We start from the raw sequence: 25,230 nt of genomic DNA, 5'->3' as shown, positions 1-25,230 counted from the left end.
AAAGCAGTAATCACAAGAGGAGGAGAGTACACAGGCAGGATATTTGAAATGCACTGGAAAGGAGAGATGAGCAACTTAAAACAATCATGCACATATGTGTAGACTGCTGAATCAGAGTCTCACGGTCACAAAAAACCAAAAGTCTGTTATCATAGATACACACACAGAAGAAAAAGGAATTCAAGTGCAGCACTAAAGTCATCAAATCATAAGGAAACAAACGAGGAAAGGAAGATAAAAAGACCTGCCGCCACCCACCCCTCCAAAAAAACAAAAAACAAAAAACAATGGATACACTCACAGGAGTTATACAGTTTCTCTTGTAAAGACATGTGGCATATACAGTTTAGGATATGGTTTGATATACATTTGGGAACAGGAAGGGGCAGCAGGTAGGCCAGGTGGCAAAGAGGGGAGCCCCAGGGCTAGGGGAGACTGGGGAGGTTGGACACAGATTCCACCAGCAGCCAGCTGTCCGGCCTCCCATCCAGAGGGGCTGCTCTACCCTTTGAGGGTGGTGGAGGAGGCCCCGTGCATCATCTCAGGCCACTGATATCCTCATTTCGGTTCCGCAAGTGCTTCCTGGAAGGTCCCTCAAACTGGTTCCTATTTATGGTCCAAAGAAAGATGGTCCAGTAGGGTCTTATTCATGGTCCAAAGACGTGATCGGCCTACGACCCCAAACTGGGGCGTCTCCCAGGTGACCGCAGCATGGCACTCCTGCCCTGGGGAGGAGCCCAGGCCTGGGTGGGGTGGAGGAGGGGGAGGGTCCTGTTAGGTCAAATGCTTTGGAACTTGAGATTTTTCTACTTTGGGCCCAGGACCTACTAAGGACCCCTCCTTGGCGTGTGTGTTAGGGAGAGGCCAGAATGTTGCCAAGCTTCCTAGTCCTCTGCCTGGTTTTCCCCATGGCACTTCCCCATGGCTCTGCGAAGCGCAGTGCACTGGGTACTCCGGGCTCAGAGCCTCCTTACCTGGGGAGAGAGGAGGGAGGGAGGGAGATGAAGGGCACGTGCAGACACCACTCTGTCTGCAGGTGCATCTGCTGACACATCCACCCCCCACACATCTTAGGTCTCCTGGAAGGAGCAGGAAGCCCCCATGCCATCCTCCAGGGGGTCCTAGGGACGGTGTGGATGCAGCGGCCTGTCTGGGGTGGGGCATCTGAGATCTGGGACTGGGACTGCATTTGCTGGGTGGGGTCCTCCAGGGGAGGGGTTCTGGCTCTCTGGGACCACAAACGCTCCCCACTCTCTCACTAGTCTTGATGGGTACAAGGCAATGGGGCAGAGTGTCTATGCCGGGTCTGAGATGACCCCACACAAGATGCCCTCCCCGGCCTACAGACAAGGCACAGTGGCCCATACCTGCTGGAGCCTGGAGAGTGGGGAACCACGCCTCCGGCGCCAGGCCAGCATGCAGATCAGCGCGAGGGCGAGGATGACGACCAGGGCAAGGATGGGGAACACCACTTGTGTCTGGCTCTTGTCCTGGGATTCAGCCTGGAGACTGCGCAGCTTCCTCTCTGGGCCTGTGGGGAGGGGTCGGGTCCTCCCTCCTTTGTTCACCTGTGCAGGAGCCCCGACCTCCTTGGGGGCACCCTCGAGGGGGACATCGCCTCTGGTTGGGAAGCCCATGGGTGGGAGTGTGGCAGGGGGATGGGTGCATGGGATGGGCAGGGCTCCAGGCACAGAGGGTGAGGGTGCCTACGGAGGGAAGACCAGAGGGGGCTTTCTGGGGGCTTTCCTCCTGTAGCCCAGGATGAAGATAGGAACACCTACCTGCAGAAGGTGTGAGGAACAGGTCTTGCAGTTCTGCCAAAGAGAGACAGGGCAGGTTGGCCCTGGCCAGGGTCTACCCTGACACAGCCCCTCCGCCCCAGGTATCAGATGAGCCCTGGATACAGGAGTTCATGAAGGCCTCACTGGTTTCCCTACACAGGGCCCGGCTAGGCTGAGGGGTGCCTTCTCAGCCCCTCCCACTGTTCCTGGTCTGGGGCAAAGCTGGACCCCTGCTTCCTGTCGGCAGCGCTCAGGGTGCCTCTGGCTGCGTATAGACAGGCAAAGGGTGGTGGGGAGGAATCGATGGTGACTTGCGGAGTTTGCAGGAAAGCAAGGAGTGGGGGTGGGGGGATAGGCCGTGTTCAGGGAGAGAAGGCGCCAGCTCCCTGAGCAGATAGGGACAGTGAGCAGGCACACATGCCGGGGCTGCTCTGAGAAGCTCAGAGAGGGCACAGCCACAGCATGGGTGGGGCAGGGTGGAAGTCCTCTTCAGGCCTCATTTCCGTGGCTCTGGTCACCTCAGGTGGGCAGAAATCACTCCTCCCGAGTTGCTCTGCATTCCTGCCCACCAAAAAGAAAAGCTCTTGGGGATCAACCGCCCCTCCCTCCCCCCCTCGCCCTGCTCACCTGAGACGTTCAGGGTAGTGGTTCTGATGTGTCTCTGGCGCCCCTTCAGACTCCACTTGTACTGCCCTGCCTGGGTGTCCAGGGCTTCTTCAGTTACTAGGTACGCCTCTCCCTCCCAAATCCAGAGCTGCCATCCATCCTGGCAGAAGTTTCCTGGGGCCTTTACACTGAAGATGAGCTTCCAGGGCGCCGTGGGGTTCGCTTTCAGGGAGATGTCGATGTGGGAGAAGGCATTGGAGATGCTGCAGCTCATGGTGGCTGGCTGGCCCTTCGACACAGAAACCACACCGCTGGTGCAGTTGGGGTTGTCCCAGGCTGTGCGGGGGAAAGTCACGCGTGTGGGTCATGGCTGGACCTCAGGACATCCACTGACTGCCCTTCCTGAGTTCACTGGCACGACCTGGAGCCTGGGCCCCTTCTGGCCTGATCTAGCTCCCTCCTCCCACACCCGGCTTCCCCTGCTGGGGTCACCCTGGCAGAGTTGGGACCATGAGACTTACTTCCACTCTGAGCACTCCTGAAGGCGGGCAAGAACAAGAGGACCCAGAAGATCCTGGGAGTGAGGAGAGTGGATACTGAGGTCAGCATGGCCAGCAGGACGTGGAGGAGTTTTAAGGGGTCCCTTGTCCTCCTTATTGGTTTCTGGGACACTCCCTGGAGGAAAGAAAGCTGATGAGTCAGAGTTCCCTTAGGCTACTTCAGAAGCCAGTGAGAGGGGCTGCACCCTGGCCAGGGTGGGCGAGGGTCCCCAAGTTCCTCCCTGATCACTGTGTCTTGACTGTTCTTTCTACCTTAAAATGCGTGCAGTGGGACCACAGTAAGACAGATGAAAAACACAGATGAGACAGGAAACAGGTCCCTGGGAGACAAGTCCAATTATATTGCTGGGGTTATCTTGAATTTTATATAAAACACGCAAAACGCCCTGAACCATGTGTCCTGTAGAGATGGGTCGTGACACACAGAATCTCGTGTGGCCACTGGAACCTGACACCAGCCTGAGACCACCTTGGATGCCCCCAGCCCCTCTTCCGCTCTTGCATTCTGAGGATTGGCATTTGGGGACACTTGGTCCACTCTCCAGATTGGCTTTTATCAACAAAAAGAGTCTTCCTGTGGAACTCATGAGTTACAGTCCGGAAAGCTGAACTTTCACTTCCTGTGAGACAAATGCTCATCTCAGGCTTTGGCATCCAGTAAAACTGACATTTGGGCTTCCCAGATGGCACAGTGGTAAAGAATCTGCCTGCCAACGCAGGAGACACAAGAGAGGAGGGTTCAGTCCCTGGGTCAGGGAGATCCTCTGGAGCAGGAAATGGCAACCAACCCCAGGAATCTTTCCTGGGACATTCCATGGACAGACTCAGACATGACTGAGCGACTAATACTTTCACTTTTCATAATGACATGTAGCTACCATTAGGTACTACACAGAGAATGAGAGGGTTAGATAGTATCACCAACTCAAGGGACATGAATTTGAGCAAACTCAGGAGATAGTGGAGGACAGAGGAGCCTGGTGGGTTACAATCCATGGAGTTACAAAGAATCGGATGTGACTCAGCAATGAACAACAACAAGAAGTAGCTTCACTGCCCGAAAAATCCTCTGTGTTCCATCCATTCATCCATCCTTCCCCCCAACTCCTGACAACCATTGATCTTCTTACTGTGTCCAGAGTTTTGCCTTTTCCAGAATGCCATGGAGTTGGTACCCTTTGGTTTTGAATTCCGTGTCTCTGATTTCTTTTTTCCGTTTTGCGTGGAAGTGGGCAGAAGTGCCAGGAGCAAAGGAAAGTGAGGATGGAATCGCTTCCAGGAACTGGGGGCCATTGGTGACCAGCTCCAGTCCTGACTCCAGGAGACTCTGGGTCAAACAAGGAGAATGAAATGGCAAGGGACAGTCTCAGCCCCCAGATACCTGTGACTGGTGCTGCTGTCTGCCGCTTCCCTTGATTTTCTGAACTTGCTTCTATTCTAATTTACCGTCAGGACAGTCTTCTTTTCTCACATGAGTACAGCATTTGTAGTTGAGGAAGAAAGAAGTCACTGGAGAGACACATGTTCTGTGCACACACACGGATGTGATTTTACATACGTGGAATCAGCTTAGACAGCCCACTCCTGTCTCTCTCTTCTCACCCTCTGTACTGTATGTACTGGGGTGAATGTTGTTGTTCTTTAGTCGCTAAACCATGTCTGATTCTCTGCAACCCCATGTACTGCAGCCCACCAGGCTCTTCTGTTCATGGGATTTCCCTTACAAGAATATTGGAGTGGGTTGCCATTGCCTTCTCTAGGGGATCTTCCCGACTCAGGGATCAAACTCACCTCTCCTGCATCCGCAGGCACTTTCTTTACCACTGATCCATCAGGGAAGGGTGAAAGGTGGCACCACAACACACGTCCACCCAGAATCTGTGAAGGTGACCTTCCTTGGAAATAGAGCCTTTGCAGCCACAAATAAAGAGGAGGTCGTGTTAGAGCAGCCTGGGCCCCTGTGTAAGGTGCCTGGTTTCTTGTAAGAGAGAAATTTGTCAGAAACAGACAAGGGAGAGGCCCAGAGCTGACAGAGGCACAGACTGGAGGGATGTGGCCACAACTGAGGGGCCGCCAGGGCCGCCAGAAGCTGGAAGAGACAAAGAAGGTATTTCCCTGCAGTCCTGCTGACACCTTGATTTTGGATTTCCGGCCTCCAAACTGGAGGAGGATAAACTTGGTTTTTTTGATCCCTTGTTTGTGGTCCTTGGTCACGGCTGCCCCAGGACACTCACACTGGCCCCCTCTTTCCCCAGACCTCAGCTTTCCCCTCACTGGAAATATCAGGCACAAACCACAGACACTGGAGGGAGCATTCTGGGTCATGTTCTGTCCACTTCTCTGTCTGGGTCTCACTGTGTAGTAAGTGTGCTGCTGGTGAGGTCTGCCTCCCTGGATCCTGAAGCCTGACTTCCGTGGCTGCAAGGAGTCCCTTTGTCTTAGCTTGTGAGCAGCCCGGTCCCCTTCGCTTTTAGCTCCGCCTCTTCCTGGTGACACCTGCTGCTGTGGAGGGCTGACCAGCTCCTCCTGTTTCTGGCCCTTCGGATTTCCACATGGTCACTGCCTTTGCAAAGCCTTTGCTCCTCCTCCTGGGAGTGTCTGTCTTCTCCTTACAGCTTTCTAAGACTTTCACCCCTTAAAGAAACAAACTGCCATCCAGGGTGAGTAGGTTTCCATCATCAGTTCTCCCCAGATGATCTTTGGAATAAAGACCCCACGTGTTCATGTCGTCCTGTCTGTCTTTCCTTCAAAGCTTCAGGGTTTTGTTTTAAAGCAGTCTTCATTTGTTTCTGTAGAGTATCCTTTTGAAAAGGCTTCCCAGATGGTGCAATATCCATCACGGTCAAATTTTGTCCATTTTTACGCTCAGATCTTGAATATTCCTCAAGGTGTGTTTGCAAGTGGCATGTCACAGGTCTCATTTTAGTTCCTTTCCAGGAGGACCAGTGGTGCCTGAGGCACGGAAGAGTGAGCACCCTGTCGCCCTGGCCAAGGCACCCATCCCATGTGGGGATCTCCAGGCCCTGCCAGCCGCGAGGCACAAGCCACTATGCTGTCCATCATGCGTTTTCACCCCGGGAAGGCAAGCTCTCTCTAGGGCTATTTATCTTTCCTTGGACGTTTGTTTTTCACAAGAACATTAACTCGGTTATAATCATTTTTTTTTTTTTAGAACCAAGAATCTGGTGAATAAGTGAAGAAATCAGCTGCCCTGATCCTGCCCCAACCTGCTCAGCATAATACAAGAGAGGCTGAGATTTCACAGGTGGACACAATCCAGTAGCTGCCTTTCAGCAATTGCCAGGATGGGGCATAAATAGCTCATCACTATTATTTGCTGCTGAGAATCTCATGTGATGGAAGGTTCTAGAAAGAGGTGTTGCAACTTCCTGTGCTGGGGCTTTTTCTGGCACCTCAGATAAGATCTGCTCAATTCTTTTCCTGAGTATTTTTTACAAAATAACTTTTCTTCAATTGGAAAGTTCTCATACACAGAATGGTGCCCAGTGACCCATAGGGCCCAAAGGCATCCTTGCTGGTGGTGGACAGTGACTCCTGGCCCGCTAGCCAGAGCCCTCGGGGCTGCCTGGAGGGAGACCATTGCCCAGGGATGTCCTACCCTGAGCCTGCTGGAGCACGCAGGAGATTGATCTTGTGTGCTCATCTCGGGCCACTGACCGTCCTGGAGGAAGCCTTGGGCAGGACCCCCAGCGTTTCCAGTCTCCTCAAGGTCTCCCCTCGGACCGCAGCCACTCTGCTGCTTCCACTGACCTCGGAACAGCCTTTGCCCCCCTGTTCCCCATCGAACGTGGGCCTGGGTGTCCCATCGACAGGGAGGCAGACCAAGTCTCCCCAGGCTGAAAATACATTTCCAGGTAGGCCTGCCCACTGGCCCCAAGGCTGGAGCAAGCAGGTGTTCTCAGGGTCACATGCAGGGCTCACCCCCCCAGGGAATCAAAGGAAGAATGCCACCTCAGCCTATGCTCTGAGAGCAGTGATCCCTCACTGGGTGAGAGGGGGAGCCTCCTGCTGGTGACCTGGCATCATCACCGAATGCCCAGTGCAACCAGGAGACTTGGTGGGAAGGGCAGGTGTGCTCTCTCTGGGAGGGAGACAGCCAGGGGTCTGTAGTATCCAGAAGGAAACTCACCCCCTCAAAACCTTTCCTCATCACCTTTTCCTGGCTTTCATCGTTTCATTGTCCAGCTTTCATCCTTTCTGTAAATTTAGGAGTCGTGTTTCAAGTTCCTAGTACACTTTCTGGGATGTTGAGTGAAAAGTGAAAATGAAAGTCACGCAGTCCTGTTCAACTGTTTGTGACCCCATGGACTGTAGTCTGCCAGGGTCCTCTGTCCATGGGATTTTTCAGGCAAGAATATTGGATTAAGTTGCCCTTCCCTTCTTCAGGGGATTTTCTCGACCCAGAGATCGAACCTGAGTCTCGTGCCTCGGAGGCAGATTCTCTGAGCCACCAGGACGTTGATTGAAAATAGATGAATGAGAGGGTTCATTGACAATCCTGAACCACACAGGGTCTCACTCCATGGGGAGCCAGGACAAGCTAGCCTGGTGAAGGCAACCCCTCTTCAGAAGCTACCAGAATCCTACTCCCACTCCCTGGGAGAACACCCTGTCACGTGCACACACAGACATACAAACACAGCACATAAACACATACACACAGACACACACACACAGACATACACACACACAGACACACACAGACACACACAGACACACACACAGTGCTGGGGGGAGGGCCCCTAGTGCCCCGACATGCCCTGCCTACAGCAGGTGCTCAATCCCTGCAGACCTGCTCAGAAGTCCCTGCAGTGCTGATGCCACATGAAGGGTGCAGTCAGTCCCCTCCAATGAGCTCTGGGCAAATGCCCAGCAGAGCTGAATGAGTTGAAGGTCAACCTTAGTCTACACCTGGACCAGGTGACATGGAGGGGGGTGATACAGCAAAATAGTGTTTTTGTAACACTCACTGATCTACCCGACTGGACTCTGGGAGGGAGTGTGTGTGTTGACAAGTAAAAGGAAAGCAAAATAGCAGCAGGTTAAAGTCCAGAGGCCAGGTGGGAGGGCAGCTGGTGTCTTCCAGCAGCGAGGGCATGGCTCCCTGAGAAAGGTGTATGGGGTCCCTTGAGCCTACATCAGGCCCACCAAACCACCCTCTGCTCTCAATCTCTCATATTTTGTCTACCTGCCAGGGAAACGCCCCAGAGAACCTGTCTCGCCAGCCTCCCCGCCATGCCAGCCTCCCCAGCCTAACCTCTGTGCTTTTCACAACACTACATATCCCTATGTCCTAAAAATTAGTTCTTCCCTGGTAGCTCAGCTGGTAAAGAATTCGCCTGGAATGCAGGAGATCCCCGTTCGATTCCTGGGTTGGGAAGATCCCCTGGGGAAGGGATAGGCTACCCGTATTCTTGGGCTCCTCTGGTGGCTCAGACGGTAAAGAATCTGCCTGCAGTGCGGGAGACCTGGGTTTGATCCCTGGGTCGGGATGATCCCCTGGAGGAGGGCATGGCAACCCACTTCAGTATTCTTCCCTGGAGAATCCCATGGATGCAAGAGCCTGGTGGGTTACAGTCCATGGGGTCACAAAGAGTCAGACACGACGGAGCGACTAACACTTTCACTTTTCACATACCCCTGTGTCCTAGAAATTGTTTTATATTGACTCAATTTTTAAACAGTAGTATCTGTTTTAGCTTCACCTTAAATGCCCATTTGTAGTCACTAGATGTGCTACTTATAGGAATGTTCTCCCAGATACTGAAATGACCAGAAGACTATGAAAGCAGGAAGTGTCACAGACTCTCTACCACCACTTGAGTCCTCCTGGGGGAGTGTGGCCTGTGCACAGGGGACCCCTGGCCATCTTCTGTCATGTTGTCCAAGGCTGCTGAAGGTGTGGGCTCCCATGCGGGCACTGGTTAGGACTTCCTGCCGCTCTTCCCACTGCCCTCAAACCTCCAGTCTTCCCTGAGCCTTCCCCAGGCCATGGCGGGGCTCTGCCCTCACACACACGAGCCTCTTAGTCCAACTTCATGCACTCCCTGAAGTTCTCCTCACCGGGAAAGGCTCTGGAGGGTTCCAGAATCTGGACAAGGAAATGCCAGGGTCCCTTCCCACCAGGCTCTGCCCCCAAACTCCAACCACCGTGGGCCTGGCTCTTCATCATCAGACGATACAGCCTAGGCACTGGAAGAACTCCAGGTTACGGCTGATCCTCAAAACCATAGACGAGTCTCAACTAAACCAAATCTGCACAATGGAGACACAGACATTTCCACCCTATAGACTGCAGAAGGGCTGTCTGCAAAGAGCTGGACTGGGGATGGAGGAGCTGGACTGGGATGGAGGGGCTGGTCTGAGGATGGACGAGCTGGACTGGGGATGGGAGGAGCTCCCCGTGTCCTCAGGCACCTTTGCCGCCCTTATCAGTCTGGGGTCCCACTGTTGTCTTAGTTTTAAATATAGGTATACTTTTTGTAATATTTGCCACATATTTACATTTCAGAGTGATTCATTATCTGAAATTCAGATGGGTTTTTAAGTTTGGCATTTCCACCCCTCTATCTGAGTCTCTCCTCTTGTCTCTTATGCTGCAAAGGACAGGAAAACTGGAGACAGAAAGGCCAGGGCACAACAGGGGAAGAGACCGGTGAGAAGGCAGAGGGTCGGGGGTGGTATAGGAAGCCCGCATGCATGGGGCAAGACCTGGAGGGGCCCTGAGGCTTCTGGAGTTGGGAAAAGTGAGGCAACAATTCATCCTTCTCTCAGATCACTGTCACAGCTGCTGGTCTCTACATATATTAAGCTGGAGCACACAGCTGGGATTTGTGCTGTCCCTGGGAACCTGATCGCATTTGGAAGTCAGTGGAACACCTTGGAAAGTGCATGCCGTTGCCAGCACTTTGTCCTGCCACAGGACCTTGGGGAAACTGAGGCAGTAGGTATGTGGCTCGAGGCTTATCAGCTGACCAGGGGCAAGGGGTTCTCGGTCAGCAGGAATCTCCATTCCTGCAGCAGCTAGGAGAAGCTGGACCAGGTTTCCCATGCAAAGGCTCAGTGGTAACTTGTATGTACCTAGATATCTACATGGGAAGGTGAGCACCTTGCTGTCCAGGCAGGCCTTTCACCAAGAGAGTGGAGGGAGGCGACCAACCACCTTCAGAATAGAGCTGAAAGGGAGCCCCAACCCTGGCTCAGAGGGAAGAGATGCCCCAGTCCGGGGAGCCTTTGCTGTGTCCTGTCCCTGCTGCTATGGCCAGGAAGGATCCCTCATGGGCAGTCAGAAGTTCCTGCAGTTCTGGGGGCTGAGTCTGTAAACCCTTGTGGGCTCACAGCCTCAGTACCGGCCAGCCCATCAGCTGGGCTGCCTCTCTCTCTCTTTCACAAGGCACTTCCTCTGAGAACCCTCCCCCTCCTTGCACCAGCTGGTTGCACCCCCCGGGGGCCGGGGGAGGTGGGGGGGGCCTGTACCTCCCCACCACCTTCACTGTTTAGTCCCAGGGGATGAGGGCCTCCCAGGGACTCTGGTTCCTCAGGCACTGGGGGTGGAAAGGGGCTTTCAAATAGCAGATCATTCACCAGTAGTGGGTGGTGAATTGAATTTAGATTGCTGCTGCAGCTTAACCAAAAATGAAAGGAGAGCGTAGAAAGAGGCGGTGGAGTGCCCCCCTCCCTCGACCTTAGGGGAAGTCTCGGAGGTTTCACTCTGTTTTAATGAGTGTTTGTGACTGCTGAGTGTGCATGTGTGACCCCTGTGAGTGCACACAATTGTATATGTGCATGATAGTGAGCGTGTGGGCAAGTACGAGAGCCTCAGTGTTGGTTTGGATGTGAAAGTGTTTAGCCCCAGATGTGGTCCCGGGCAGCAGGGGCTCTGTTTGGATGGGTGGACGTCTAGGAGCTCGAGATGCCAACTCTCTGCCCTTCCACAGAGAGCCAGAGCCAAGCCTGGGGCCGCTCTGCAGAGACGCAGTTCCCCACCAGGACTTCGAAGTCTTTGTCATTCTCTCTCCCTCAGGGGAGGCGCACAGCGCAGAGCTCAGCGCCCCATCTCCATCAACCCAGCCCCCATGTGAGTGCACTGCAGTCTGACACCAGGAGCCCCGGCCACCGCCCCTCAAGCTCTCACCTGCGCCCAGGTGCCCCGGCTCCTCCACTCCCGCCGTTCCTGCGCTCTGCCTGCCCAGCCGGTCCACAGCTTCAGCCTGTCTGTGCGCTGGTTTGCGCGGCTGGACTAAACCCAAACCGAAGGATGATTCCAGGGCGGAGCCAAGCAAGGAAGAGGCGGGAAGAAAGACTCAGAATCCATGCACGTGAGGTCTGACACCCAGGTCCAACATTCAGGGAGGAAACTTCAAGTTATGGGAAGTCACTCAAGTTTCAGGAACTGCCCTGAGTTCAGGGGAAAAAGATGAGTTTCTTGATAGTGAATTCCTTATTATATTTTTATTAGCCGCGGGGCATTAGATGATTATTCTAAAGAAAACGGTAGGTGGTAGTTTTCCAGGAGAGCCAGTTCCTGGAGTTCTCCACTTTCAAGCTCCGTCTGAAGAGATCCTCCTTTGGGGAGCTGGCTGTGTTCACCCCGCTGCGTGGATCTGGGGACCTGCCAGTCCCCTGCTGTGTACATCACCCCACAAACAGACACTGGGCAGAGTCTGCCCATTGAGACTCCTCAGAGACTGATTCCAAGTTTCAGAATTGCAAACTGGGTCCATCCAGATAGAAGTCATGCTGGGGACACAGGCAGGGATATGGAGCGAGAGTGAATAGGAGCAAGTGGTAGAGTTTGAACTATAAATTGTCCTTCACTAGCCCTTGAGCAGAAGGAGCCCCACTTCCTGGCTCCCTCCCCACGGAAGGTCCTAGCAGGCTGGGTGTGGAGACACTCTGTGGCCAAAACAGGCATCCCCGGGGATCCCCGAGTGCCCTCATTCCCAGAGGGTGGAGTCCAATAGGTGCTGACCTCAGAGAAGTGCTGGAAGCCAGGAGTTTCCTTGTAGGGGTGTGAACGTTTCTCATGTACAGTTTAGGTGCTTATAAAAATCACTAAGACAGAAGTCTCTCTTTGAGACTCTGAAAGTGGGGAATAAGGGGAATGTGTGAGAGTCACAAGGGTGGGGAAGGACAGAGGTGTTTGAATCATTCTTTGACTCCAGCCTCCGTTTTTTTCAAATTGCTGGAGGCAAGTGGCTGCTCTTGACTTGAACCTGGAGTCCTTGGTCCACATCCAGCCTCGCTAGCTTCCGGGCTCTCACCAGCAGCGCCCAGATTTCCTGCAGACCAGGAGGAGGGCTGCTGTCCTCACTCCTGCTGCCTACCTCCTGCATGCAGCCTCCCAGCTCCGTCTTCCTTGTGGCAGAGGGGCAGGTGTGCAGCCTCAGCTGAGGGCATCGTGTGTGCTGGGAGCTCACATCTGGGGCAGCGGAGTCAGGAGCCAAGGGTGACCTGAGACAAAGGGGCCTGTGCAGGGCTGGGCCTGGCTCTGCCCCCACACCCCTGAGGAGAGAGGCTTGGAGAGAGAGACCCTGCAGGGATGGTGTGGCAGGGGTTGGGGGCAGGAGAAAGAGTTTGTTCCTGTTCAGTGTGAGACATCCCTAATCAGACCTGTACTTCCAATAAAGCCCCTGGAAGGCAGGAGTGGGGTGTGGGCAGTGAGTCTGAAGGTCCTTCCATGAGGGTGCAGAAGCCTCGAAGGAACATGGAGCAGGGAGACCCCACAGTTATCGGTGGTTTGGAGGTGGGGTAAGGAAGCCCAGAGGTCCGCAGTGCCAAGTGAGTACCTTGTGGACTGTCCCCTTCCACTAGAACCCAAAGTGACCTGCTTCAAGGTGTAGAGCAGAGTAAGGGGCAAAGAGGTGTCTCTGGCCACCAGGGGAGGAGCTGTGGACTCAGGCTGGGCAAGTACTCGTCAGGTGGGCAGAGAGTTGCTGGTGTGGGTGATGCCCGGCTTTCATGTAAGGAAAGGAAAATGCAGAACCAAGTTCTGGGGGATCCATGAATTTTGTGGCAGAGGAAGGGCCCAGACTGGACAGGACAGAACATTCCAGCTGCCCCACAAGGGGAGCCTCTAGATCTTCAAGGAGATCAAGGGCAAGAAGGGCCATTCTCCAGCTGGACTCAGGGCCTGAACGTTGACCAACAACTTGGTGTCTGTAGTGGGTTGAACAGGGCAAAGTCCTGGCTGTGCCAAAGGAGTAACCTTTGCCTGGTGGATAAATAAACCTCCGAGTCAGTTGTCCTCACAGGAAGGTGCACGAAAGTCAGTGTGAAATTCATCCTCCCCAAAAGAGGCACGGAGGCCTGGGTCCCTGGCCCCATCCCAAGGGCCATCAAGACAGTAGAGAAGGGCCTCACATATGATCCAGCCTGGGGACCAAATTGCCACACGTTGTGTTTGATGCTGCCCACCATTCCCCTCTGTGCTGGAAGGAGGGTCTAGTCCCAAGGCCACCTTCCAAATCAGCCCTTGCTTCCCCTCACATCCAGCCTTGCCTAGGGTCTCTCAGCTCCTGGGGGCTCCTGGGAAGAGGCTGTTGCACCAGGAGGACAGGAGAGTCCCACACACTGACGGACCTTGAGCATCGGCTGAACACTTAGGGTCTCGTACCTACAGAATGAGATCTCCTGGGACCTTGATGAAAATGGGTATCCTGATAAAGCATTTGAAAATGAAACTGTTTATGTTGAAAGTGAAGCACTGCAGATGGTGATTGCGGCAATGAAATTTAAAAACACTCCTTGGAAGGAAAGTTATGACCAACTTAGACAGCATATTCAAAAGCAGAGGCATTACTTTGCCAACAAAGGTCCGTCTAGTCAAGGCTATGGTTTTTCCAGTGGCCAGTATGGATGTGAGAGTTGGACTATAAAAGCTGAGCACAGAAGAATTGATGCTTTTGAACTGTGGTGTTGGAGAAAACTCTTGAGAGTCCCTTGGACTGCAAGGAGATCCAACCAGTCCATTCAGAAGGAGATCAGTCCTGGGTGTTCATTGGAGGGACTGATGTGGAAGCTGAAGCTCCAATACTTTGGCCACCTGATGCGAGGAGCTGACTCATTTGAAAAGACCCTGATGCTGGGAAAGATTGAGGGCAGGAGGAGAAGGGGACGACAGAGGATGAGATGGTTGGATGGCTTCACCGACTCGATAGACATGGATTAGGGTGGACTCAGGGAGTTGGTGATGGACAGGGAGGCCTGGCGTGCTGTGGTTCATGGGGTTGCAAAGAGTTGGATATGACTGAGTGACTGAACTGAACTGAAACCACTCAAATGTCCTAAGAAGATAAGATAAATGAACTTGCTGTATCTCACTGGGACTCCTGTTTACTTCCCAAAGGTAACTTGTGGACACTTCCTCTTAGAGCTTGCTAGACAGCTCTTGTGGCTGTACAAACACTCAGGCTTGTCTAAGGCATGCCTCTTTTCCTGTGCAACTTGGGACCCTGTCTTTGAAGGGCACCGGGCTCTCTCAGTGTCGTCCCTTTACTTCTCCTGAAAATTTCACCCTCAGATCATAGCATCTGCTACATCACGTGAAGGGTAGAGTTTCGTTTTCTCTTGGTTCTAGGAATTTGTCGATTTTAGTTCTGATTTCCTGTCTAACTACAAACAATCATTCAGCACATTCTTCATATTCCAGACGTGGTGGCATGCTTATCTTTTTGTTAGCAACTTGTGACTTCTTTCTAACTTCTGTCCTCATTCTCTGGGCTCCCTCACTGGGACATTTTGCCATTTTGTGTCTCAGTTGCCACACACACACACACACACACACACACACACACACAATTTTTGTAAATGCCTCAGGTCCTTGAGACATCCCTGTATCTTCTGGGGTCCCTCCCATCAAGGTGGTCGGTGGGGTAATGTGATCTTTTATGTACTTGCCAAATGTTTTCAGCTTGAGCTGATTTGTCAGTGGTTGGGAGAGGTGGGTTGGAATTGCTCAGATGACGGAGGATCATCCATTTCTCCCTGTAGTCCTAGCAATCTTTTATCATATATTTGGAAGCTATTCTATGAGATGCAAAAATATTTAAAGTGTTATACAGTGAGTCCCCTACATATGAACCCTACACATGTGTTTTGAGAGCACAGTCACAAGTCCACTTTGTGAGTCCAACAAAGCTAGCCTCGGTACCCAACCAACACAATGGCTTTGTAGTACTACTATACTGCAATCGGTTTGTAGTGCATGCGAGCTAAGTTGCTTCAGTTGTGTCCGACTCTGGGCAACACTATGGACTGCAGCCCACCAGGCTCTTCTGTCCATGCGCTTCTCCAGGCAAGAACACTGGAGTGGTTTGCCATTTCCTCGGCCAGCGGATCTTCCTGACCCAGGCATTGAACCCGTGCCTCCTGCATCTCCTGCTTCGTCAGGCAGACTCTCTACCACTGAGCCACCTGGGAAGCCTTTCCTTAGGGGAGGGGAGTGTTTTACTTACTTCCTCACCCTAGTGCCTAAATCCCCTTTCAAACCGAAATCTTGCATTTTCTTTTCTTCTTTTTTCTAAACTCCAGGAAGTGCACATCCTTCCTCTTCGTTTTCAGTGATCTCCCTGGGGCTCCTGCAGTCCAGATGTCAGCATTCACCTCACAGTCCTTTCACTCTCAGGTCCAGAATGTTTTCAGCCAAGCTGGCATGTGGGATCTCAATTCCTCAGCTAGCAATTGGACCCAGGCCGCAGCACTCAAAGTGCAAAATCCTTATCACTAGAGACCAGGGAACTTTCATGTTTTAGACATTTCTAAGTTTTGAAATGTAAGACTAAAATTCTTGACCCATTAATATTTCTCTTTTGGATGGAGTCACCGGAAGCATGATGTTTGCTTTCTGAAATGGCTGCATTCCTCCACCATCTGCTTATTTTGTCCCAAGCTGCCCCAGCCTTCAGTGCTCTTGGGAATAATTTGTCTTTACACTTCCTTTTTTGAAAGAATCACATTTTCAGTATTACTCCTTCCTCAACCAACACCCAGATATGCCTTTCCCTTCATCTGAACGTTCTTTTATTTTCTTCAAAATAGTATAACATTTTACTTATGGAAGTGCTTATGAACCGGGGTGCTTGTTGCTGTTTCAGGGAAGGTGAGGGAGGTCTGGCTCTGGCCCCGCCCCCGACGTGCATTGAATAACTGGGTCCTCAGGGTGTCACACCTGCAGTGGCCTCTCAGAGTCGGGGAGGAGGCGGGCTCCGCCAGTCTGGCTGAGCCACGTGGCCGCCACAGCTCCCTGCAGGGTCTGGGCTGCCCAGACCCTGGTGCGCAGCCCACCGCCGATTCGACGCTCTCCTGTTCTCTCTGGGGAGGAGCCCTGTCAGTGTACCTTGAGGTCACCTTGCTAATGGGGCAACAGGAATGGAGATTCAGTGGCCACAGTAGCCAGGGGGAGGCAGCTCTGCCTGGAAGGGGAAGGGCTCACTAGGTGATTTAAACATGAGAGCACTGTTTTCCCCTGATCATGACAATGTGTTCATTGCCCAGTATTTACAAAAGCTGTTGTTGTTGGGTTGCTAAGTCGTGTCTGACTCTGTGAGCCCATGGGCAGCAGCATGCCGGGCTCCCCATCCTTCACTGTCTCCCAGGGTTTGCTGAGATTTGTGTCCATTGAGTCAGTGATGCTGTCCAACCAGCGCATCCTCTGCTGCCTCCTCCTTTTGACTTCCATCTTCCCAGCATCAGGGTCTTTTCCAGTGAGTCAGCTCTTCCCATCAGGTGGCCGATGTATTGGAGCTTCAGCTCAGCATCAGTCCTTCCAGTGAATATTCAGGGTTGATTTCCTTTAGGATTGGCTGGTTTGATCTCCTTGCTGTCCACGGGACTCTCAAGAGTCTTCTCCAGCACCACCATTCAAAAGCATCAATTCTTCTGCACTCAGCCTTTTTATGGTCCAACTCTCACATCTGTCCATGACTACTAAAAAAACCATAGCTTTGACTATATGGAACTTTGTCAGCAATTGATATCTCTGCTTTTTAACATGCTGTCTAGGTTGGGCACAGCTGTCCTTCCTTCGGAAAGAAGCAAGTGTCTTTTAATTTCATGGCTGCAGTCACCATCCACAGTGATTCTGGAGCCCAAGATCAGAAAATCTGCCATTGCTTCCATTTTCCCCCTTTCTTTGCCATGAAGAGATGGGTTCAGACACTATGATCTTAGTTTCAGGAATGTTGAGTTTTAAGCCAGCTTTTTCACTCTCCTCTGTCACCCTCATCAGGAGGCTCTTTAGTTCCTCTTCACTTTCTGCCATTTAGAGTGGTGTCACCTGCAACTATGAGGTTGTTGGTATTTCTCCCAGCAGCCTTGATTTCAGCTTGTGCTTCATCCAGCCTGGCATTTTACATGATTTACTCTGCATAGAAGTGGAATAAGAGGTAAATGGAAAGTAGGTCTCCTGGCGTGGTGTCCCTAGAGGGATCCCCTGGTGTGCTCACAAGCGCTGTGGCTTATGTACACGATGCACAGTGCAGTGAGGGGGTTGGGGGCCCCATCCCTCGGTGGCCCTGAGTGAGGCACCGCCTGCCCGCTTTCCTCAGTTAAACACCATCCTGCTACTGTCTCCCTGCCCCCGCACAGGCTTACCACCTGCGCTTCCCGCTGGTCCCCAAACAGCAAGTTCCCCTTTGTTCTAGTGCTTCTGAGCTGAGAGTGGGTGTCCTGCCCCCGGTGGGGCCCAGTAAGGTGTTTACCTTCGAAGGCAAGTCCTGTGCAAGCGTGACAAGCTCCCTGGCATCAGCTGGGGCGTGGCAGGCAAGTCACTGGTGGGGCTGCAGGCACAGGAGCTGGGGATCCAAGACGTGAGTCCCTGAGCCGACTCAGACCTTCCTGGGGGACTGGCCTGGTTACTCTGGGCCCTGGGGGAGCACCCTCAGAAACTGCCAGGGTGCCAGATGACTTGGGGTGTTCAAACCTGCTCCCCACAGAATCCTCACCTGGAAGGTGGTAGGCATCCCTAGGAAGGGAATTTTGGGGGCAGGATAAGTCCATTTTTGTGTTGATTGGTTGATTTTGTGTTGTTATTTATTGATTTGTTTAAAGTACTCTGTTCTAACAATGTGAATTCATTCCCAAATCAACTCTTGTTTATTCAACAAACATTTGTGCAGGGCTGAGTGGGAACCAGTGCCAGGAAGGGTGAGGCTTATGCCCCAATCCCGGGAAGTCCCTGGACCAGCAGGCCCCGGAGGAACAGTGCAGTTACAAAACCATACATAAAAGTTAGAGCCCTTCAAAGAGGCTTCCCTTCATCCCACTGAGCGTGAGAGTGGCCCACACGCCCCGGCTTCTGGATCTCTCTTGCCCTGTCACCCCGTGTGACCCCCAGAGAATGTGGTGGAGGAACCTTCACACACAGAGTCTGCTCTCTCCTTTTAACTTTCTGCCTCCATTCCCAGATTTCCCCGAGAATCAGGACCCTTCTCTGGGAACACTCTAACCCCAGACCAACGAGAGCTCAGGATGCGGCTCTTCTGATCCCGGGAGACGCCCTCCCTCCGTGGGAGTTTCGGAGAGGCATCTCAGAAAGAGTGCTGCGGACAGAGGGAGACTCCTCAGCTGTTCCTGGGGGAGGCAGGAGCTGGGAAAGCCTTTCTTCAGGGGCTGCTTGAAATGCTCGTCGAGGGGGTGGGCCCCAGGGTACGTCGTGTGGCAGAGAGGGGCCCTGCTCCTGGAAGTGCCGCTGACCTGGAGGAGCCAGTGCTCCTGGGACCACCTGAGGGTCTGCGGGGAAGCAGAGGATCCGGTTGGGGCCCTCCTGTGACAGTAGCTGCATCAGTTACAGGCTCCATACACAGCTCCTGTGTGTGGACGTGTCTGGTGTGGACTGAGGGGCTGTGGTGAAGCCTGGGCAGGTCTGACAGTACTGTCGGGGCATGAGCAGAACCAGGCAGTCTAAACCCCCAACTGTGCAGACAGCATCCTCCCAATTTCCCTTTGAATGCATACCTGCTGCATGCTAAGTCGATTCCATGGCGTCTGACTCTTTGGGACCCACTGGAGGGCAACCTGCCATGCTCCTCTGTCCATGGGATTTCCCAGGCAAGAATTCTGAAGTGGGTTGCCGTGCAATCCTCCAGAAGGTCTTCCTGATCCGATCTGGGGATCGAGCCTACATGTGCTTATAGCTCCTGAATTGGCAGGCAGGTTCTAGTGCCACCTGGGAAGCCCCTTCCTTTTGAATCCATAGAAACATATACTTCCAGAAAAGCTAGACGAACATAAAATGTCATCAGGAAATAAGTCTGAGTCTGGCAACTACAGGTTTTTACAGTTTCTTCAACTTTTTTTCCTCCAGAATTTCTACAATGATCCTGTGCTCAACTAATCAGAGAATATTGTGTTCTTTAAGAAAAAACAACAATTTTTATTAAAGAGAGTGGGGTTGATGGGAGGAGAAGCACAGTAGGATGACCCCCCTTGGCTATCTCAGGCTCCCCCAAGGCCCCGGGGTGGTGGGTGGAAGGGCTGTGGCCACTCGGAAATGCCCACGGGCTCTCAGTGCAAAACCATGGGTTCTTTGAAAGCCATCATCACCCCCTTCTGATGCATCCCGTCCTCTCCCAGGGGAGGGGCTGTGGGACCCTGGCACCACCATGCTGCCTTTCCTGGGAGGACTATCACCCCAAGACCATGTGGAGAAGAGGGGGAGCTCCCAGGGGCTCCTGGACGGTCACCAAGGCCGAGGGGCCATCCCTGAGTGACTCAGCTGAGGGTTGCAGCCTGCTGGGCTTGACCCTGCACACAAAGAGCAGCAAAGAGTGTCTTACTCACTCTGCAAAGGTTGATCCTCTGCAGCCGCTGACCCACAGGGCACGTCTGTGCTCAGACAGGAATTAGAGACCTTAACGGACTCTGTGTATCTGGACAAGCAGCCCCTTAGATGGTTAGATGCGTGATTCAGGAAGAATATTTATGACCCCGGCTGCTTGCATTTTCCCACACAAAGAAAAGCACCGATACCCTTAACTTGAGCCATATCTGTTCTCTGTGGCAAGCAGTAGAGTCACCTTCGCCCAGATGTATCTTCACCATCTGTGCATGTGTGCCAAGTCATTTCAGTCGTGTCAGACTCTGCAACTCTATGGCCTGTAGCCATGGAATTCCCCAGGCAAGAATACTGGGGTGGGTTGCCTTGCCCTCCTCCAGGGGATCTTGCTAACCCAGAGATGGAACCCAGGTCTCTTGCGGCTCCTGCATTTGGGGGCGGGTTCTTTACCACTAGTGCCACCAGGAACGTCCACCTGCTCTCCTGGCCAGAAGCCCCACGAACTGGCCTCTCCCCTCTCTGGGGCACATTCTCTCACTCCATCATAGCTCTCTCACTGTGTGGTTTTCTTTTAGTCAACTGCATCCCCCCAAACCCTCCCCCAACGCCACCCTGTTCAGAGGCTCACTCAGCCTTGAGTAGCTGTCAGAAGGTTCAAGGATCTTCCCACTCTCCTGGCCTGAGAAGATTGGCCCTCAGCTTCAGGACACTCCAGGAGCAAAGATGCCCCTCCTGTCCTCCCACTCCTCACCCAAAACCCTGAACAGTTCTTTCTTCCTCTGCATGTTCATTTGAACTCTGACCTCCCCTCCTGGTAGAGCATCCTGACCCAGGGCTAGAATATACGGGCCAGAGGCCACCAGGTCTGAGAGTGACTGAGGGTCAAAGTTTAAAATTGGGTGTTTTCCCACAAGGGGCCCCGAGGAGGGCTGTGAGCTGGAGGCTGAGGGCAGGTGCCCCGGGGACAGGTCCAGGTGCCCGGGCCTCAGCTGGTCAGCACACACCTGAGGGTTCAGGTCCCCACCTTCTGGAATGTGCCAGAGTCAGCCTGAGGGGGAGGTCCACAGGCTGAGAGCAGAGCCCAGCCAGCTGCTCAGGCTTCATGGGACCCCCAGGGGACTGTCCACGCTGAGGCTGGGCCCCTTGCGTGGGGGTGAGGGGGGGAGGGAGCGAGCAGTTCCCTTCTTCGAGGGATCAGCAAACAAGGGCGTTTTGCTCTGTGAGGTCCCTGCTCTTCCAGCCTGTGAAAGTCAGCCACTCCGAACACAGTGGGTTCTCCGTGAAGGCTGCTCAACAGCCAGGGGTGTTCCTGGGATGGAGGAACACGTGTTTACAGAGCCGGCCCCCCAGCCCCTCCCCACTTTGGAGGTGGCTGCTGCTGTTTTATTTGCTGAGTTGCGGCCAACTCTTTTCCCATCCCATGGACTGTAGACCATCGGGCTCCTCTGTCCCCGAGATTTCCCAGGCAAGGATACTGGAGTGTGTTGCCATTTTCTTCTCCAGGGATCTTCCCCACCCAGGGACCAAACTTGCCTCTCCTGCTAGATAGACAGATTCTTTATCTCTGAGTCACCTGGGAAGCTATTGGAGGCAGACTGCTAAATAAAGGAGGTGAGTATGGTTTTCGGAGAACTCGGAGTCCCACCTGCTTCACAAAATATGCAAACTGTTCACAAAACCCGGTTTGTTGCCATTTGGCCCAAATCTCGGGACCTGACTGGTGGCATGTGAATGGAGGCCCCACACTCCTTCACTCCATTGTTTTTGCACATGGAGTATCGGCCACCCATTTCCATTTTGCCGTTGGATTTTCACTGGCTCAGCTGATAAGGGGTTCGACAAAGGATTCAGAGGCTAAAAGAATATGGGGATTGTTTGCTACTAAAGGAGCAGATGGGATTCCCTGGTGGCTCAGATGGTAAAGAATCTGCCTGCAATGTAGGAGACTCAGTTTCCATCCCTGGGTTGGGAAGAACCCCTGGAAGAGGGAATGGCAACCCACTCCAGTGTTCTTGCCTGGAGAACTCCATGGGCAGAGAAGCCTGGTGGGCCTGGAATACTCATCACTTCTGCACATCACTGGCTTGCACTCTGCTGAGGGGAGGGGAGGTGGGTGGGGAAAGCCCTTGTCGGGAGGGGGAGGTCATCCTGTCTCAGAAACCAGACTAGGGACTTAGGCAGAGGCCTTGACAGAACGGCCAGCCTCCGGAGCAGCCCAGCCTCCTGCCTCCGTGTGCCCGTGAGGGCTATCCTGCCAGGAAGCTGGGATGATGGGAGGCAGGTGAGATCTTAGTTTTTTGTATGTCGTGCTTTTTCACTCTCTTTTTCACTTTCATCAAGAGGCTCTTTAGTTCCCCTTCACTTTCTGCCATAAGGGTGCTGTCATCTGCATATCTGAGATTATTGATATTCATCCTGGCAATCTTGATTCTGGCTTGTGCTTCAACCAGCCCAGCATTTTGCACAATGTACTCTGCATATAAGTTAAATAAGCCGGGTGACACTATACAGCCTTGACGTACTCCTTTCCAAATAAGGAAGCTGTCTGTTGTTTAATGTCTGGCTTTAACTGGACAGGCCTTCTAGGCAGCTGCTGTCGGGCAGAGAGGGGTTTGGAATCCGATTCTGAACTGGGCCCTTTGTTGGCAGGTCTGAGTCAGCATGCCTGGAGGCCTGATCTGAGGGTCTACTCAGGGTGAGGGAGCCTTGTGTGCTGGTGATCCCCTGTGCACACATGCACCTGCCCTGGTCTCCCTGTGGCTGCCCGTGCCCTCTGTTGGAAGAGTGGCCTCCTGGTGATGGTCTGCGGTGGGGGATCTGTGGATACAGGGCCTCCACCCACACCCTGGGAGCCTGTGCAGGGGGCCTGTGCCACACGGTCATTCAGGGCTCCAGGCAGCCAGCAGCCCCTCCACCTGGCGACACCATCAGCAGCGCACTTGGGCCTGCCCTGGCTACGTGTGTCGCGATCATGTTGCAGGGCAGGTCACGGAGGACAGGGAGCGCTCTGGGTCACTTTTGCATGTGTCTCCTTCCAACCCAGATCTACACCTTTTTCTCAAAACAGACTTCGACACAGCGTGCATGTATCTTTTTCTTTTCGCCTTTTGTTTAATCTTTGCTTAGACAGCATTGAGACTCTGCAGAGCGACTTGACCTTGGAGCTCAGTGTGGCTGGAGCCCCTCATGCCACAGGAGTTGCCCCCAAGACCTGGTGCAGTCCTGGTGGGCTCACCGTGCACTTCCGATAGGCCACCTGCCCCGTGACGGTGGCCACTGCCCTCGGGCTCGACTTGACCACAGCCGGGCGCTCTCACAAACACGGGCTCACGTATGCTCACATGGTGCAAGCCATGGAGCCATGGGGCTGGGAGCGATCTCTGCTGTCCTGGAGTCAGACAATGAATTAAGCTCCATGACAGGTTCAGAGTTAAAACTGTCAGGAGAACTTTAGAGTTTAATTTTAGAATTAAGCATGCTGAAGAGGAGAGGGCAGTCCACCGCTCATAAACACACAGGAGACCACATCAGATCTCAGGACCGTGCTGGTGTGAGCGACCCTGTCTCCTGCCTGTGCGTCTCTGGAGCACCTGGTCACATGTGGCTTTGGTTCTGCAGGTCTGGCCAGCTGTGATGCTGTGCGCTGCTTACCAGCTGCGGCTGCTCCTGGACCACACGGGGGGAAGTGTCCAGGAGCCATGCCACATGCGGGCCCACACCTCACAAACCTGGTGGCCACAGATTTGTCTCAGGTGGGTCAACCCCGCTCCACAGGCAGGCACTGTGGCCAGCCCGCCCAGGGGCAAAACTTCCCCTGTGGCTGGAGCCCAGAGGGAGAGGGGCCCCAGCTTCAGGGGCTGATCATGGCCAGAGCTCTCTCTGTCCCCCTGCAGGACACGAGTCAGGGAGATCACGGCACAGCGCTGGGCGGATCAAGGCCAGAGACGCCCAAAGACTCGCGCTTTTCTTTCATTAGCGCTAAAGCCTCTGACTTTCTGATTCCTGTTTCCTTTGAGGGGTTTCAGGTTAACCTGTCCTCATGGTGGAAAAGTGGGACTTGGGTTTCTATTTCAGTTCTGAGTCCCAGTGGTTGGAGGGATGGAAGATACTGGAGCCTCAGGACACACAAAAGGAAACCAGAGCTGGAGGAACGGGCCCCCACCTGCTGGCCAGGGAAAAGGGGTGCAGAAAAATAAGTTTTTTTGGTTATCAGAAAGAAAGGATCATAAAATGTCAGCAGCTCTCATGGCCAGAGGTTGATGTGAAATCCCTAAGACCTTTTTATGTCTGATTTTGATAAAGGTCAGGACTGCTGACCCCCGCGTGACTCTGTATTCAGCCCTATATGTAACAAAAGGTATATAAGCAAACCCCAAAATAAAGAAATCGGATCAGTTTCCAGAAAGATTGATACCCCCAGTCGTTCTTTCTTGCTCCTCGTTTTTCTGGCTGAATTTCCATCTGGAGCATGGATGCTATTCCATGTAATCCAAGTTATTCAGCCTCTTTTTCTCCACTCATCTTCCTACTACACTATCCGTTTCTAATCTCTCTATATATCTGTAATTAAATATGTATTTTTCCAAGGACGCCGACTCCGTCCCCACCTTCGAATCACCCTGGATGCACCGGGGCTGGTCCCCGGCACCGAATCACATCTGGCTGGGTGACCTCGGGGCCACCCCCTCCCCTCACCATTTTACTGGAAGTTTTACTTTTGTTTTTGGTTCGAAGGATTCATTAACAAAAGAAACCACTTGTCACACAATAAACAATTTCAATATTTACTAGAAGATTATTTGGCTTAATTTCGATATTCAGCCATTAAAAGAAGAGAAATAGAAACAACAGAGAAAAGTAACAGCACTTACATCACCACAGGGGGCCGACCAACATCCAGACTTAGACAGAGCTGGGAAGTCCCTCGACCACAGCCACATGGAGTCCCAACTGGGAAAAGGTCCGCATCACACAGGTGAGACTTCAAATTGCACTTTTGGAGGCTCCTGCTTATAACCGCAGGATGCCAGCTGATATCATCATTCGTGGGTGTGCAAAAATGCAGCTCTGGTTTTCCTTTAACTTTTCAATGTTGTTTGTTTCACCTTTGACTCACGAGATTTTCCAGACCGCTGGGAGTTGGTCTGGAAACCCCAGAACTCCAGGGGCTCAAGAAAATCCAAGCCCCATTCCCTTTCTTATCCAAAGTGCCACTTGACTTGCTGGTAACAATTTGTGTGTTTGCAAGTAGACACATAATCCAGGCAAGATCAGAAGTCAGTCAGAGACCTTCTCTCCAGTGGCTGAAAACTGAACAAGACTTCCTCCATTTTAATTTCCTAACACTGCCCCCTGCCCATTTGCTGTTCAACCCAGCTCAGTGACATAACACCCTCAACCCCGCACCCCACTCACAGGCTCTGCATGGCCTGAGTTTCCATCTGCAGGAGAAGGCTGGATGGGCTGCCCCTTTGTTCTTCTTGATGCT

General features: G+C 53.0%; 1 protein-coding gene across 1 annotated transcript; it reads right to left on the bottom strand.

Moving 5' to 3' along the window:
• Window positions 1–126: 126 nt before the first annotated feature.
• Window positions 127–11,224, bottom strand: LOC128065002 (secreted and transmembrane protein 1A-like). Its single transcript, XM_052658061.1, has 6 exons — window positions 11,103–11,224; window positions 2,909–3,062; window positions 2,409–2,723; window positions 1,782–1,814; window positions 1,368–1,531; window positions 127–743 (listed from the first exon to the last, which is right to left on the bottom strand). Exons 2-6 carry the CDS (start codon window positions 2,994–2,996, stop codon window positions 672–674), a joined length of 672 nt encoding a protein of 223 aa, XP_052514021.1. The 5' UTR covers window positions 2,997–3,062; window positions 11,103–11,224; the 3' UTR covers window positions 127–671.
• Window positions 11,225–25,230: the final 14,006 nt, after the last annotated feature.

This window comes from Budorcas taxicolor, chromosome 19, assembly GCF_023091745.1.
Source record: "Budorcas taxicolor isolate Tak-1 chromosome 19, Takin1.1, whole genome shotgun sequence".
In the NCBI taxonomy this organism is placed as follows: domain Eukaryota; kingdom Metazoa; phylum Chordata; class Mammalia; order Artiodactyla; family Bovidae; genus Budorcas; species Budorcas taxicolor.
This window is presented reverse-complemented; position numbering and strand designations above follow the sequence as displayed.